This window comes from Cydia strobilella, chromosome 24 (genome assembly GCF_947568885.1).
Source record: "Cydia strobilella chromosome 24, ilCydStro3.1, whole genome shotgun sequence".
NCBI lineage: Eukaryota > Metazoa > Arthropoda > Insecta > Lepidoptera > Tortricidae > Cydia > Cydia strobilella.
Genome location: NC_086064.1, coordinates 2,537,388 through 2,555,311, shown reverse-complemented (window position 1 = coordinate 2,555,311; position 17,924 = coordinate 2,537,388). Strand labels below are relative to the sequence as shown.

At 37.0% G+C, this 17,924-nt stretch overlaps 1 protein-coding gene across 1 annotated transcript; it reads right to left on the bottom strand.

The window, feature by feature from the left end:
- Nucleotides 1-556: 556 nt before the first annotated feature.
- LOC134752165 (suppressor of cytokine signaling 5-like) lies at nt 557-17,391 on the bottom strand. Its single transcript, XM_063687771.1, has 12 exons — nt 17,103-17,391; nt 14,760-14,832; nt 13,083-13,176; nt 12,651-12,755; nt 12,398-12,468; nt 11,934-11,994; nt 10,207-10,291; nt 8,987-9,118; nt 8,311-8,425; nt 7,483-7,661; nt 6,871-6,988; nt 557-6,551 (listed from the first exon to the last, which is right to left on the bottom strand). The coding sequence occupies exons 2-12, from the start codon at nt 14,782-14,784 to the stop codon at nt 6,436-6,438; spliced, it is 1,101 nt and encodes a 366-aa protein (XP_063543841.1). The 5' UTR covers nt 14,785-14,832; nt 17,103-17,391; the 3' UTR covers nt 557-6,435.
- Between the last annotated feature and the right edge of the window lie 533 nt (nt 17,392-17,924).

The following is a 17,924-nucleotide window of genomic DNA, read 5'->3' as shown; positions in this document are numbered from 1 at the left end:
TGCTAGGCTTCGTGGAGGAGCTGGGGTGGTTAGAGTAGCGCTTCCTCGTTTCACGCAAAATAGGCACATTGGATGTCGATTTGCGGAAAATGCCCAGCAAAACTAACTAACTATGCAACAGAAATACATCATCTGTGAAAATTTCAACTGTCTAACTATCACGTGCTATCACGGTTCATGAGATACAGCCTGGTGACAGACGGACAGACAGCGGAGTCTTAGTAATAGCTAGGGTCCCGTTTTTACCCCTTTGGGTACGGAACCCTAAAAACAGTGACTACGAATAGAGAACCCGACCAGACTCGATATCGGGTCACTGGCACTGAATGTGTTATTACACATGATTTCAAAATTTGTGCAGCTAATATAGGTAATTAGAATCGAACTTCACTTACACGTGAGTTAGTTTTATTTCCTAATTCTAGATTCGTCTTCGTAATTCGTGTTGGATTATTCCCAGTAGTTACCACTGGTAACAACTTGGTGGTAACTAGTGGGAATAAGCCGCTCGTTTGGACGTCTTTGGCGACAGGGGAGTATATAATTAAACAAAAACTCCTTTAAAATAAATGTATTTCTTTCAATAATTTGTACGCTTTGCGTGAAGTGCTATTATGCACTATATTTGTGGTATTTCCTATAAAAAGGGACCTTATTGTCGATGGCGCTTACGCCATTATAAACGATGCTCCGATATAAATACAATGCCGCGCGACGCTGTGCGGCGTAAGCGCCATCGACAATAAGGTCCCTTTTCATAGAAAATGCCCCATTTGTGTCCACTTACTAAAGAACAGACAAACTAATACTAAGCGTAAAATAGTGCAATATAATTGTTGCTGTAATAATAACAGCCGAAAGATGGCGATGTATGTTTTTGTCAGAAATACACTTCGCATAACACGTATCGCAGAAAACTTATAGTCGAATGATATTTTCGCATAAATATATACTTGCCATAATAGTCATTTCGCATAATTTTCTAAGTGGGTTAGATTAGGGTTTTCTGCCAAATAATATTATGCAAAAAGAAATTTTGCAAAGTAATATTATGCGTAAGGTAATTCTGCCAAACGACATTTCTGCCAAGTAACATTATGCAATACAAAAATATGTAAAAAAAACTTTCTGCATCACAATAGGGAACCATGTTTTTACGGTGACTGGCTTGACAACTTAGTTCATAATTTTCCTCGCATTATCCCGGCATTTTGCTAAGGAGCATTTTGCATTTTGGGAGCCTGGGGTCCACTTGACAACTAATCCCGAGAATTGACGTAGGCAGTTTTTTTACGAAAGCGACTGCCATCTGGCCTTCAAACTTAAAGGGTAAACTATGCCATGGGATTAGTCCGGTTTCCTCACGATGTTTTCCTTCACCGAAATGCGACTGGTAAATATCAAATGATATTTCGTACATAAGTTCCGAAAAACTAATTGGTACGAGCCGGGGTTTGAACCCGCCACCACCGGGTTGCCACGCACGCTCTTACCGCTAGGCCACTAGCGTTGACAACTTAGTTACCTCATATAAATAAACGGGACATGAGAAAGAAAGGAGTGAGTGCTGAGGTGACGAAAGATAGAGGAAAATGGAAGAGAAAAACATGTGCCGACTCCACATAACGTGGGATAAGGGCAGGAAGAAGGAGAAGAGAGAAATAAACGGAACATGCAGCGCCATCTACTACAATATTTTGAAGTATTTTGCATCTTAGCATAATTTCTACAGTAAATGGACACAACCTATACATATACAATTAATCTATACATACCTATACAATATGTAATGTACAATTGTTAGAGACCAAATGAAAAGGCAAAAATATACGCACCAAAACTTCATAGTAAATATACCGACTTATTTTTTTAGGCGAATATTAAATCGAGGAACATATAAAAGGCTTTTGAGAATATATGTGGCTTTCTATCACAGAAGGTACCTTAAGCTTCAAGTGCAATAAGAGCCTCGTCTGTCAACAAACCACTGTGTGGTTTGACAGAAGAATATGTGTATTTAGTTAGGGTTCCGTACCTCAAAAGAAAAAAACGGAACCCTTATAGGATCACTCGTGCGTCTGTCTGTCTGTCCGTCTGTCACAGCCTATTTTCTCCGAAACTATTGGACCAATGAAGTTGAAATTTGGTACACATATGTAAGTTTGTGACCCAAAGATGGACATGTAACGTAAACAAATTAATTTTAAACAGGGGGGCTACTTTTGGGGGGTAAATGAGAAAATTAAAAAATAAAGTTTGTCAAACTATATCGTGTTGCATATCAAATGAAAGAGCTCATTGTGAGAATCTCAAATATTTTTTTTTTATAATTTTAAGATAAATAGTTTAGAAGTTATTCAAGAAAATAGGCAAAAAATTACCTCCCCCCCCCCCCCTTTATCTCCGAAACTACTGGGTCAAAAATTTCGAAAAAAATACACAAGATAGATCTTTACCTATAGATCACCAGAAAACCTATTAGAAATGTGCAGTCAAGCGTGAGTCGGACTTAATTACTTAGTTTTTAATCCGACCCCTACGGGTTTTTTAAAGACATTTCACATAAAAAATACATATAATAAAATAATACAGTCCAACTCGCACTTGGCCGGTTTTTTTTATATGAAATTTCAACAGAAATTCTGATATAAATGTTCTTATTACAGATGAAACATAAGGACCCTTCTCTGATGGAAAGCCACATATATGAACTATGCAACTAATTTTTACATTGGTTTAAGTTGTTGAATTTTTTTGTTGGCTGAAAGAGGATTGCCTGCCTCGTATTCTTCAACATTTCAACACGGTTTTTAAAATTTATCTTAAGTTTTTCTGGCGGACATTAATATTACATATCAATTTAGGTCTATTAGCTAATGTGATGTATGATACAAAAATCATCACAGTTCAGTAATAAATATGGGGAAAAATCTAAAATAGAGCGAATCAGTGCAAACAAACTCAGCACCGTGTTGGCAAACGAGTGTGGAAGCGCCACCATGTTAAATTCATATGAAAGTATGACGTTTAGGCTGCGTTTCCACCATAGAGAAATATATGTAAGGAAAGAGTGCTAACTCCATAAGTCCAAAAATTACGAGTTATTTTCGTAGTCGACATCTAGCGTTAAGTAGCGGATTTATCAGTACTGCTAGTTGACAATAGATGTCGCGACGATCTAAGTCTAATGCTCAACAATTTTCAGCTAATATTATAACCGGAACTCTATTTTCAACTCCTTCTGCTTGTAATATTAGTTGTAAATTGTTGAGCAATACACTTTTCGTCAGTCGCGACACACGTGACATCTAGTGTCGAGTAGCGGTACTGATAATTCCGCTACATGACGCTAGATGTCGACTACAGAAATAATAGTCTTTTTGGTAACAAAACTAATGATTGGAGTGAGCACTATGTCTACTTAATTCTCTTTGATAATAGAGGAGTGTCGTTTCAAAAGGGTTTATTTCACTATGAAAAACCATACAAAAATAAGACACACAAGGCTTATTTTTGTATGGTATTTCCAAAGATAGATATAACTCCGTAATAGATGGATACAGTCTAAGGAAAAAACATGCCTCGAAAATCACGAAAATTTAATTCTCGATCAGATGGCACCACTAGTTTTGGCCTACTCTCGTATAGAGGGCGTTGACTGTTTCGTTTGTTATTTATAATTTTAACGCATACCAGTGAAAGAACATGGGTCAAAATCATATAAAAATAATTAATGCAAATAAAAAAATCATTTATCCATATTTAAATACATTTTAACGTATTTTTATAAATCTTCATTTTTAGTTTTAAAGTATGTCAATAGATGGCAGTGAATTTACAGTGGTTACAAAATTTACTATGACAGTACCGCTCTATCTTATTATATCCTCATTGGTATTTCATAGAGAAATAAACCCTTTTGAAAAGACACTCCTCAATAGTACTATAATACGTATAAGTAATATAGAAATGTACTATACTTGACAAAAACTATAGCAAATTTTACATAGAAAATATACCCCCATAACTACTATTATATATTGTATAACTTATAATATCCATAGGGTCATTGCGCAAATTTTCTTCCAGCTCTATTTTTCATCCACTTGGCGAAATTTAAATATAAACTAACATTGCTGCACAAATTAGGACTTATTGCAATCCTAAATGCCTAAACAATATATCTATCTACATAAAAATATTATCATTTGTACCCGGGTATGTCCTTAAACTACGTCCAAAAGAGAGGTATGGGCACTGTGAATGACATCTCGCTTTGTGTGGTAGGGCACAGGACAGCAGATGTCATTCCAGATCTAGAGCAGAGCCCAACTGGGGAGGTACCTCCACCTTACAGAAAACCGCAGCCAAATAACACTAGACCCTACTAATAGTGTTGTGTTCCTGCCGGTGAGTAAGGTTGCCAGAGCTCGAGGGAGAGGAGTGTTAGGGTCGGCAACGCGCATGTAACTCCTCTGGCTAAGGCTGCTTAACATCAGGCGGGCCGTATGCTTGTTTGCCACCGACGCAGTAAAAAAAAAACATGTATTTCTGCTTAACTGTAAATGTATACAACCGTTTGTTTCTTAATAAACAATAAACAAACAATTTCGCAAGTAGCAAATTAATAATTAAATATATTATTTGCTAATCCGTCATGTTGCCGAGACCTAGAGCATGGACGGAAACTGGCGCATTGACCCTATAGTTTATGTCAAGTAAAGACATTTTATTAACTAATAAATAACTAAAAATGCCGCAAACCATGATTATTATAAAGAAAAAAAAAACTGATTTCGAAAATATGCCCTTTATATGGGAAATAAATTAAAAACCTGCGTTTAAGTAGATACATCTTTCTATACAAGAATATAAAATTAATTTTATGTTACATTATTTTCTTTTATTCAAACAAATAATTTAGGTTCAGAGACGCCTAATTATATGACAGATTTCTTTCATTAAATTTTGACATACGATAAAAAAGGCAGCAACGCGCATGTGAGTACGTAGATCGAAAGTTTGTAGCCACTATTTTAGTATTTATTTGATGAATACTTAAACATAATCACCATTTTGCTCTGGATTTTGACATACTAGAAAATATATTAAAACAATTTTATTCGTATTTAGCTTTTTAACTTATAATAATAAAAAAATTGTATCGTAATTTTGCGTGATGTTTGGAAGTCTTTCTAAACCCTAATTATTATTATTACTTATCCAATAATTAAACAATATTTACAATATAAAATACTTTTTATCTATAGCACTATCGATCTGACATACACTCGAAATGTTCAAAGGATATCGTCATTCGTATCGTACAGACATACATACATTTCGTTTTCTGTCCCATTTTGGAACTATCGTTGAAATTATGCGAAATAATGTAAAAAAAATATTAGTGTTACTTTTGAAATTTTCTCTTAAAACAGATCGAAACCTAAAAATTTTTTTTTTAATGTTCATCTGATATAATTTCAGTGTTTTATATTTCATGTGACGTTTTTAGACTAGAATGATATAATTAGCCTCATGCATGGTTTATATTTGAACGAAATATGTTTTATTCGGATGTTTGTTACCGTTATATCATGTTACAAATGCATTTCCGTTTTTAAATTACCATTTAATTACTCAAAATTATAAATAAAAAGTACAAAAATTTGCCCGCGAAAAGCTAGTGAGCGAAACGCTCGAAACGCCACGTGACGTCACGCGTTCGACAGATTAGTGTCATTAGTAGCAAACGTCAGTTGGGCCGCCCAACGTGTGACGTCATCACGCTCTGTCGAATTCGCGCCAAAAATTATGAGCGTTTCAACCGCTCAAAAATTTTCAACATTTTAAATATTTTTTAATAAAATAATGTTAAGGTTTACAAAAGTATTTTTATCATTTCCGGTGTTCCAACGATATAAATTATGAATCCAAAAATAAAAATAAATTCATGCATGGAGCTAATTACGTAATGTTATTAGTATTTATGCAATACAAGGCTTATATTATAAGCATAAATATGTTTACAATATATTGCCTTCTAGCTTATAACCATAAATTGTGACGTTTTCAACCAAAAGGTACCACATTGTCGGTTGTCGATAAGGTTGATTTCAAATTGAAGCTACATGAAAATAGCGCCTCATTGACAACCGACAATAAGTACCCTTTTGGTTGAGGAGGGCACAATTGATGCATATTTCTTTTTTCTCAGTTTTTATTAGATAAAACTACTTTTTTACGATTTATATTGGAACTTTTGTTAATCAAGATAGTTTTTAATTACATTACATTGCGAAGAATATTTGAATGTTCTATAAAAATTAAACTTGCCATTTTCTTAATTACTTGTGAAATTTTCTAACTTTTTGGAAAGTTTCTGTTATGTAGTCCAATGGTAGATGAATGCATTTACCAATAGAAAGGGTGGCGTTAGGAGAGATGGGGGAACAGTTCTGGCTCGAGGCGGCGCACGCGCACGCGTTGTCTGTAGTGGTACTCCTTTAGGTACGCGCGCATGCGCGGCGGTAGGGGCAGTTTTTCTACGCCTGTTATAACAAAAAAGTATTTTTTTAGAAGAGGATAAAGAGGTGGTATTTAGTATTTATGAATAAGAATAGATTGAAGAAAAGTCAATAAAAATAGTATTTTCGTAGTTGACATATAGTCAAGTAGCGGATTTATCAGTACCGCTAGATGTCACGAGTGTAGCGACAAACGAAAAGTGAATTGCTCAACAATTAACATTACAAGGACTTTCGGAATAGCACAAGGTTCAACATTGGGCCCTATTGCTTTCTGTTTCCTGTGGCTTTAAAACTCTCAATGACATATCTTTGGGTATTTAATTTAGCTATGAATACTGACCATCGTAGCTGGTGTGGGACACGATGACGGCGCGGGCGAGCTGCTGCAGGCCGAAGGGGCTGGTGCGGGGGAGGGGGGCGGTCAGCATCGGCTCGAAGAACATCACGCAGGCTGGGTCCTGATGGGAAAGTATCAAGTTAGAAATGCCCGAAAAGATTGTCAAATAATCTTAATTATTAGCTAAAATGATATCAGTTTTACGAAAAATCTAGCGCAGGAAGGGGTGTGAAGTGAATGTTATAAGATAGACGAGTGACTGTAAAAAGCGGCGAACAGTGTTAAGACGATAATACAGTGTCGGTATTTTACGATCTCTCAAAGGCATTCGACTGCGTAGAACATGATACAACTACCCAAGCTGAAGCAATAGGCTCAGCCGACTGTAGCTCCAGACCTTGTTTAGTTTTACTTCAACCAAAACACCCCAGAATGTGTTAGTAAACTGAACTGAATCTAATAATAGTAATAATACGACTATAAAGCTTGAGGAGTACCACAGGGTTAAATTTTGGGACCTTTTCTCTTCCTTGTGTTGGGAGTCCCACCAGGTTCAACTTTGGGACCTTATTTTCCTCCTGAACAGTTTAGTAGGTGATATGTTGTTTTAGTTACCTTGTAGTGCTCTATGAGCCTCGTGACCGTGGGCGCGGCGAACACGGCCGGGTCGTGCGAGTCGAAGCTGAAGCGGTGCTGGTAGTGCTCGATCCTGGCGTGCAGCGAGCGCCCGTACTTGCGGAACGACACCGAGAACAGGTGGTCTTCCTGCGCCGAGTCGCGGAGGAGGAATGTGCCTGTCAAACAAATCAACTAATCTATACATGTTCAAAATGGACTCTAATATGATGGAATTATGGGTGAAATTCGGAATCACCCGACATTATGATGTACCTATTCGGAAATACCGGCTACACCTTACTATTAGTGATAAATATCCTTGTCCGTGGTCGTTAAGCGATCAAGCGCATTAATAAAACGAAGGTGGGTGGTTAATATAATGTGTAGTTCGCAGATGTTGCTAATTTCAAAATGGTCTCATCAAGGTTATAGAGCGTGTTCAGATAATTTTGACTTCTTTATCAACATTAAACTCGTAAGGCCCAGTGTGCATTACAATGTACACTCTGTTTCAATCTAATTAGAACATTACAAAAACTTACATAAAGTAGCATTTCTTTTGTTTCATTGTTTTCTAAAACAAACGAAAGTCACCCTAATCTACTACCTAATAAGGTTCAAATTAAAAATAGGGAAACTTTGTATGGTGGGCCTTACGAGGTTAATTTGTTGATGACTACAAAAATTTCATACTCCTTTCTACAATTTTTCACTGACATTGCAATGACAAAGTGTGAAACTGCCACAATAAACGTCATATTTATTTAGGAATTTGACGTTTATTCTAACACTTTCACACTCTTTTGCTGTATTATATCAAAATACCTTCAGGTTTATTGTCCAATAGTCGCTCTGCTTCGTATCGGTCCATCTTGCCCCAGTAGAATGAGCAAGCGGTGATCTGTTGAAGGTCTGGTACTAGGCAATGTATGTAGTCCACCTAAAAAAATATACAATAGATCAAGGGTTGTTCTATTTTTGGAGTGAAAACTTCTTTAGCGGCGCTGTGCACTTTTTGTGATGTTAAACTCGCGACAGGTCACGTGACCGACAGATTGAAAATTCGTAAAACGGACACGTGACCTGGTCGAAATTATGGATGGAAGTCGATTTTTCCGAGAGATAAACTTTTTAATGTTAAATAATTGTAATATGTAATATAAATTGTTATGTTTGTGTACGATAGCGCAATAAATGAATATTGTGTTTTACCAATAAATGATAGTACTTTTATACTGATAATTAAAGCAATTCGTGCAAAACTATTCCCTAACCAAATATTCCAAAATATCAAAAATGCACAACGTTAATATTAAAGTTTTTACTTCTGCCGGCACTCCCGGAGTGCAGCCCGTTTTTTTCTTTTTTTTTTATGATTTATATCTCATGATGCTAGTGAAGTGAATCATTTATTTAAAGATTCAAATATAGTGAAACAGATGGTACGACGCAATCCATAGATTTCTCTCGCAACCTGTACCTGTATGTTACAGTTCGTTACCTGCGTGTGGACTTTAGTAGGTATCGGGTGTTGGTGTGCGTGCGGCCCCCCCGCCCCCGCCCCCGCCCCCGCCCCGCCGCCCGACAGCGGAGCACGGAGCAGCAGTGCGCGAAGCTGTCCGCCACACACCACCTGCGGGAAACACACACTGTCAAAAACACTGTTCATATCACCAAAGATAGATATAACTCCGTAATAGATAGATACAGTCTAAGGAAAAAACGTGCCTCGAAAATCACGAAAATTTGATTCTCGTTCAGAGGGCGCTACTAGCTTTGGCCTACTGTCGTATAGATGGCGTTGACGGTTTCGTTTGTTATTTAACAATTTTAACGCATATCAGTGAAAGAACATGGGTCAAAATAATAAAAATAATTAATGCAAATAAAAAAAAATCATTTATCCATATTTAAATACATTTTATCGTATTTTTATAAATCTTCATTTTTAGTTGTTAAAGTGTGTCGACAGATGGCAGTGAATTTACTGGGGTTACAAAATTTATTATTTTTATACCGCTCTAATATAAGTTACTCTATGATATCACCTACTGATTCTAAATAAATAAATAAATTCAAAACTCGAGTCTATAAATCGTTTGCAATATTTAACTTAGCAATTTTAATAACAAAACTTCCGTGAGACATAGACATATTAAATATATTAATGACGGGTCACTCACGTGTTTTAAGTCGAAAACGCTCGACATGTTTCACTCCGTACCGAGTAGCGTCATCAGGAGCTTGCGTCGACGGTGACGCTCCTCGGTACGGAGTGAAACATGTCGAGCGTTTTCGACTTAAAACACGTGAGTGACCCGTCATTAATATATTTAATATTTAACTTACCCACATTGCACAATGTACTATTTTACTTTATACTAAAATAAATATACATCAAATAGATATAATAATACACAAAAAACCGGCCAAGTGCGAGTCGGACTCGCGCACGAAGGGTTCCGTACCATTACGGAAAAAAAAACAGCAAGAAAATCACGTTTGTTGTATAGGAGCCCCATTTAAATATTTATATTATTCTGTTTTTAGTATTTGTTGTTATAGCGGCAACAGAAATACATCATCTGTGAAATTTTCAACTGTCTAGCTATCACGGTTCATGAGATACAGCCTGGTGACAGACAGACAGCGGAGTCTTAGTAATAGGGTCCCGTTTTTACCCTTTGGGTACGGAACCCTAAAAACAAACAGAAATCATACCTGGAAGTGTGGATGTAACCGTATAGAGCCATCGCTAGCTTGTGTGAGCTCACTCCTTCTGCCTTCTTGTGATGATTCCGAATCACTAAAAAAAATACACTCATTCTTAATTATCATTTAACCAAAATATTTAGATCAGTACGGTTTCACTCACTATTATTTTTAGTCGCTTTTGCGCCCCCCGCCCCCGCCCCAACAGCGCGCGCGCAACGAGCGACGAGGCGAGCGGCGCGGGCATGCACGGAGTACAGCCGCCGCGGACACGAGCGCCTGAGGAAGGATTCCCGACGAATCCGAAACATGTCGCCAAAAGCGACTAAAAATAATAGTGAGTAAAACCGTACTGATCTAAATATTTTGAAATATGTCTCACGATAGTTTAAATTACGATTATCATTTAGATGTTTATTTGTAAAAGTCATGTACATGAGATGTTATTGAAGTTATACAGGAAGCTTCCATGACACCCTGTCAGGGCACACAAATTGTCTTATATCTAGCTTATTACTAAATTACATTTAAATTTCATTTACAGGCCATGCATGCTATTATTAATAATTGGTTAGAGATTTTTTGTATATGTATGAGGTATAAATAATTACAATAATAAATTCAATGTCAATATTTGCTTAATTGCTATGCTTAATAGTTAATTTCTCTTACAGCGACTAGGTTTCCTCATTTAAAAGCTCCTCCACTGAGTAGTAACATTTCTGTATGAGAAAAGTTTTTAATTTTTTGTGAAACTGTTTGTCATTTGGTTCCAACTTGATCTCATCGGGTATTTTGTTTACTACTTGGATACACATAAAATGGGGCCCGTTTCTATAGATGGCTAATTTTGAGTTAGGTATTTTTAGTTTGTTTCTATACTGGTTTCTAGTTTTGTATGTATCCAGTTTATTGTATTTAACCAGTGAAAATCAATTTCGTATCATATACGACCTGTCTGGCCTAGTGGTTAGTGACCCTGCCTATGAAGCCGATGGTCCTGGTTTCGAATCCTGGGCATTTATTTGTGTGATGAGCACAAATATTATACTATATTAAATATAGTTCCTGAATCATGGGTGTTTTCTATGTATTTAAGTATTTATATATAAGCCATACTCATACTCATACTCATAATCTTTATTGCATATCACATTGTATCTTAACCTATACCTAACATATAATCGTGTACAACATGACACCCTGTAGGGCACAGCAAACAGTTTATTCAAGAGGAGAACGAGGTTTTTGTACAAGGTTATATAATGGGTACTTTATTAATTATAATTATTGGTCGTGAAAAAATTCATTCAATGTATAATAGGCTTTTTTAATCAGGTGTTCTGCTAATTTTTTAAAGAATTCATTGTAGGACTTGGTGTTTTTTATTTCGTTACTAATTTTATTGAATATTTTTATTGCCATCGAGTTAGGACTTTTTGAATGTAGTTTTAGTTTCGAGGGGATAACCTGCACCAACTTATTTTCAAACCTGCTGGCGTAGCGTCGGGGTATGTCTGAATGTTTGGTGTTTGTTTGAATTGAGGGTATTTTTTTACAAATTTACATGTTTCCAAAATGTATATTGATAAGTATTTTTAGATCGATGAAGTGGGGCTTACTACTTTCCGGTATATGTATGTTAGCCAAGATTCGAACACATTTTGAGCTTACGGTGGGACTTAGTCAATCTGTGTAAGAATGCCCTGTAATATTTACTTTATTATGGTACTTACGATCTGGGAGCGACTGAGAGAACATATACTTCAGCAGTGCCGTCTGTTGGGTTGTCGCCTTCTGTAAAACATAAGAATAATTATGGAACAAAATTAAAATATCTATTTATAAAAAGTCCAATGCTCAACGATTTCCACCTAATATTATAACCAGAGTAACCGAAACTCTACTTTCAACTCCTTTAGTTATAAATTAGTAAAAAATTGTTGATCAATACACTTTTGGGCGACACATTCGACATCTAGTGTCGAGTAGCAGTACTGAGAGTTCCGCTACTTGACGCTAGTGTAGACTACGAAATAAGGCGCGAAAACTGATGTATGGAGTTACCACTCTTTCTTTACTTATATTTCTCTATGATACAGACTCAACTATTGCAACATAGACATTTTAATATAGTACTAGGTATTTTTGAGCTTAGGTGGTAAAATATTCAAGGGAGAATTGAAAGAAACTGGCATACCTCGGTTTAAGACGATGGTATCCAGTTCTCTGCGTAGATCTCTAGCGCCAAGCGTTATAACTGCTGCCAGCCTGAAACCACAAATATTATCATTATAAAGTTAGGTGGGGTAAATATTAAACACGGGTAAAAATAAGGTTTTAACACTTAAAAACTTCCTATTCCATTCAAAAAGAAGTCTACAACAAGGATTCGTTGTTTCGTTCTATCGTTTCGGGTTGTTCTGCTGACAGTAGTACAATAGAGTACTCACCGGTCGTCAGCGATGGCGTCGGCGACGCTGACGCGGCGGTAGGCGGTGCACACGCAGGCCGGCCGCCGGCCGCGTCGCCGGCACGAACACTCGCGCGTCGACCATCTGCAACAAAAATTCTTTTATACTACGTCGGTGGCAAACAAGCATACGTCTGATGTTAAGCAGTCTCCGTAGTCTATGTACGCCTGCAACTTCAGAGGAGTTACATGCGCGTTGCCGACCCTCGTTGAGCTACATTAAAACCAATAAAAAAAAACATCACACTTGCTCATTAAAGGTGTTTATTTTATTACACGTAGGCGTTGCGGTTAGTAAATCCTGAGGATGTATAATGTAATTAATGTACGTCTGAAATTAGGCAGAAGTATTATTTACACTCGTCCGTAAATTCTTGTTTACCGCACTTTATATGAATTTAAAATATCTCACCTGTCCGTGACAGCGCTGACGTATCTCTGCACGCTGCTCGGAGACTCCGCGTAGCGCCGCCGCTCGAAGCCGCAGCCGCAAGAGCACTCGCCGTCTACAACAGTCAACACACACACACGTCAAAACGGTCTTTCTGTGTGTGCGTGAACTTAGGTAGCAAACACAGATTTAAATATACCATAGATGACGCAAATGCATCTACTTCGCGTGTCCGAACCCCTAGCAATCCTCGGGGTTGACTGTCGCTCTTGACAGTCCACGCGCGTCAGTTGTTGCAGCCGGACGTCCGTGAAAACTTAAAAAATGCCTCGTTGCGTGATAATTAACTGCAACAGCTCAAAGATTGCGAGCACCCAAAGGCAAAAACATATTTCCTATCACAGGTTTAAGTAATTTTTATATTATATTATGCGTAAATTTTGTATGAAAAAGTCGGCAAGCTTGGTTTCAATACAAATAGTGATATTTGCGTCATCTAGCGTATATATTAAATCTGTGGTACCAAAGGAGGTATGTTCAATTTCAGGTTTAAATTCCTGATTTAGGCCAAAAGGTGGCAGATCCTCCTCAAGGGACACAAGGCAACATCTGCTTTGGCGTGAAGGATTAATATAAAACTAGGGAACGAATCAAATTATTTTTTGATTTGTATTTTTTTAAGTAGTCACAGTCACACTACTTGACTACTATTAAGTTTTCAATGTATACCTATCATCATCATCATCATCATCATGTCAGCCGATAGACGTCCACTGCTGGACATAGGCCTCCCCCAAGGTTCGCCACTCCGACCGATCCTGTGCCGCTCGCAACCACCGAATTCCCGCGACCTTCACCAGGTCGTCGCTCCATCTCGTTGGAGGCCTACCGACAGTTCGTCTTCCGGTACGCGGACGCCACTCCAGAACCTTCCGGCCCCACCGGCCATCAGTTCCGCGAGCAATGTGCCCCGCCCACTGCCACTTAAGGTTTGCAATTGTGCGAGCTATGTCGGTGACCCTAGTTCTACTGCGGATATCATCATTTCTGACTCTATCACGCAGAGAAACCCTGAGCATAGCTCTCTCCATTGCCCTTTGCGTGACCTTGAGCCTTCTTATGTATACCTATAATGGTCCCTATTATGGAATAGTAAGTTAACTATCCAAAATTTCGTAATATATACGAACAATCATTAAATATTTTTCTGTTACAAATTCATGAGCAAAATGTACTTTTATCATAACTAAAATGATTATGAAATGAACATAAGACAATCCAATTCATATTAGGATTTTCTGTTTCTATTTTGTAACGAGTCCATACTTTTTTTTTTTTTTTTTTATCTGGTTTTTATGGAGGCTTTGGACACTCTAGGTGAACATGTCAGCCTCATGGGTGCTATCATAGTTCCCTACTCAAGGGAGAGGTCAATAAAGTGGTAAACACTGATTGCTTTGTCCGATATAGGCTCTGCCAACCAACAATTGATCTGTCCATTGTGCATGGAGCCCAGACTACCAAAAATTCTTTTTCTCAAGTCCGAATTCCGGACGCATTCCAACAACACGTGAGACAAGTCATCAGTCTTGAGTCCATACTTGAAGTCGCGCAAGATGTATGGAGTGGCGCGCAAGAACGCAACTCATGCTAGCAAGTCTGAATAGGTAGGTAATAAAATATGTAGTTAGGACTCACTCTTCCTTGAGGTTTGTTGTCCCATGGTTCTGTCCTATTTTCACGATGGGGGGTTCGGCCAGCGAACTATCATCTGAAAATAAAATTATTACATTTTTAAATTTTAAGTAAACATAAAATAAGGCTAAAGAGTAATAAAGCTGAAAGGTACAGTCAATTTTATTTATTTCCGACCGATTTCGTAACGTGTCACAGTGACAATCAATATGAAAGTCACTAGAGACCTCATACTTTTGTTTGTCACTGCATGTGACAGAGTACAAAATGGGTAAGAAATTAAATTAGGTCACAGGGTGGACACGCTATACATCAAAATCACTTGCGTTTCTATGTGTGAACGCCACGTCTGTACATTAATTGGGAACGTAATTCGAGTTGGGGCGGGGGACGGTCAGAGCTGACTGTCGGTCGAGCACTGTTTCCAGCCTAATAGTTCTTTTTGGCTTTGTCCTAATTAGGTCAAAAGGCAAGATAAAGTTACATGAACTAATGAGTCAACAATGACTCAAATTATTCTCGTTAGTTAATTGGAGAGTTGCCCATGGTATTAATTAGGTGTTTGGCTGCGGTAACTAACTAACATGGGTTAAATACTGACTCATCTTCGTTCACAAGCACTTTGCCACATGCACACTCATAATGGATTTGTGTAAACTTCAAAAATTGTGGCTACAGTTGTCTCAAATACTGGGTAGGTAAAGTTTTTTGAAGATAGGCAAATTAATTAATTAGGGAATCAGAAGTCCTTGGGTCGTGCTGTCGTCAAAAATCTCAATGATAACCATATGATAACACTAAATCGCAAGGTAACAGAAAGGGTTGGGCCGTTATGTCTGTTATTTTTCGGCAATGACAGCTAAGTGACACTGACAGTTGACATCGTTTTGTTTTTCTATCTCATCAATTAAATCACGTGCACAGGCATTAGTGCCTGATCTGCTATTAAATTTCACAAACGTCACCTCGGTCACTTAAAAAAATATATTTAATAAATAATACGGAATAAAATAAAAGAGCTGCATTTCCGTGATCGTTATGACGAATACTATCGGATAAAAATATAATTTGCCTATCTAGATTACCTACCCAATTATAAATGCAAAAATGTCACTTTTGCCATATCCTAAACAAACATAAACAAAAACCCTTCAAACTTCCCACAACCTCCCTTCAAACCTTCAAACTTTAACAAAGTTATACACAAACAAGACTGAAATAACTCAATTTTACATGTTTATGGGTTGGACTAAAGCAAAGGGGGTGACACTTAGAAAAATTTTCATCCGAGTGATGTTATTTTGACACCTATTTTTTATTGTGTTATCGTAGAGAATACGCTAAAATAAGCATGTTTTGTAGGAATTTTTTTTCTCTAAAATCAAAAATGGCCGAGATATTTGACCCGCAAGTTGAATCCACTACTTGACAAATTAAAATCAATCATTTGGAACAGGTAAATTTAAGTAACAGAGACAAGATAGGTGCGACGACGAGCGAAGCGAGGAGGAGTGTGCTAGGTTGACCACGACGATCGCGATCAAACAGAGCGGACCAGAACAGACGTTATTGTACCTACTAAAAAAAATCCAAGTCTTTTTTTTTTGCACCCCCTTTGCTTTAGGCCAACCTAAATATGGGTATTCCACAACACGAAAACTTATACTTATTAAACTTAAATTGATGTCTCTCTATTTTTTTTACCAAAAATGTAAAATTATAAGAAACAGAAATGACCAGTGCAGGGTAGAGGTAGACGGGTTGGGTAGGGCTGCACCATCATTGAAACCGAAGAAATTTTGAATGATGTTTTGTGTTCTTTTTTTTTATGCTAATAAATATTTCTTATTCTTATTCGTATTAATTGTTATCAAATCTACTAAATTGCATGCCACTATTGTTGTAACCTAACAATAAGACTAGGACAGGTGTACAGGTTTAAATGAGTAAATTGTTGACATTATATGTTCTAATTTCATTCAAAGATGTAATTATATAGCTTAATGTGCCACGGCAGCTGTATATAACTGTTAAACAGTAAAAGTTAGTAAAATAAAATGTCTCGCGCAGTTGCAGACCAACTTTTTTCAACAATATACAAGACAAGTTTGAACAAGTTCAATAACCTCTGACATATGACTACAGAAGCTTCCTTTGTGCTCCAAACTATATAAAAACATAATTTAGCGTGCGCAAATGTCACACAAACCGTAATAAAAGTCCAAAATTAGACTATAAATAGATAAACAAATCAAAGAAATCTGTGTCCGCCATCTTGATTTTAAGTACTTAGCACATACTTAGCACGATAACTCCAAAGAATTCATTTATCTTTTATTTACTTACCTCTAATAAAACGGGACGATCTGAAGACACGTCGTATTCGAAATATTTAATTAATATGACTTATTAATTAATTCGGTGGTTGTGTTAGTCGTTCGTTTCTTCTTATAATATGAATAGTCCATTTTAAGGTACACTACACCACGCGCTTACTAGGAAACATTTGTTATATCTATGCATGCAACGAACACCATTACTAATATCATTTAAATCACAAATTCACAAATATTTATAATCGTACACTCATAATACAAATACGCAGTTTTGTGACTGCTAAATACATCTGACATTTTTGTTATGTTACGTTCCTTGAATCGCCAGTTTACTCGCTACAAATTAAGAAAAACTAAAAGTATACAATTTAACTTTGATAAAAAAGTACTGAAATAAAAAAATATATATATTTTTACAACTAAAATAAGTTGTAATTCTTCAATTATGAATAAATTTCATTAAACAAAAACATTTGACGACAAAGATCTGCGTGTAAAGAAACGTTATAACTTTACAAGCCGCTCCAGACTACGCGGCGCGAAGCCGCGAACGCGAGTGTGGAGTCGATTTCACTGATAGCGAACTAGACTCCACATTCGCGTTCGCGACTTCGCGCCGCGATTCGCGCACGAGTGTGGAGGGGGTATAAATACACATGTTTCCATTTGTGTCGTTAAAACGCTTTTTTTACGCGCGTTAAAAAAGCGCTAGTGATAATGATGCCCTCCTAAAACCACGTTTTGTATGGTGCAAGTATATTTTTTTACAGTTGCAACACTAAACCAAAGATAATCACAGATCACTGCTATGCTGCTTTTTTTATTTTAGAAA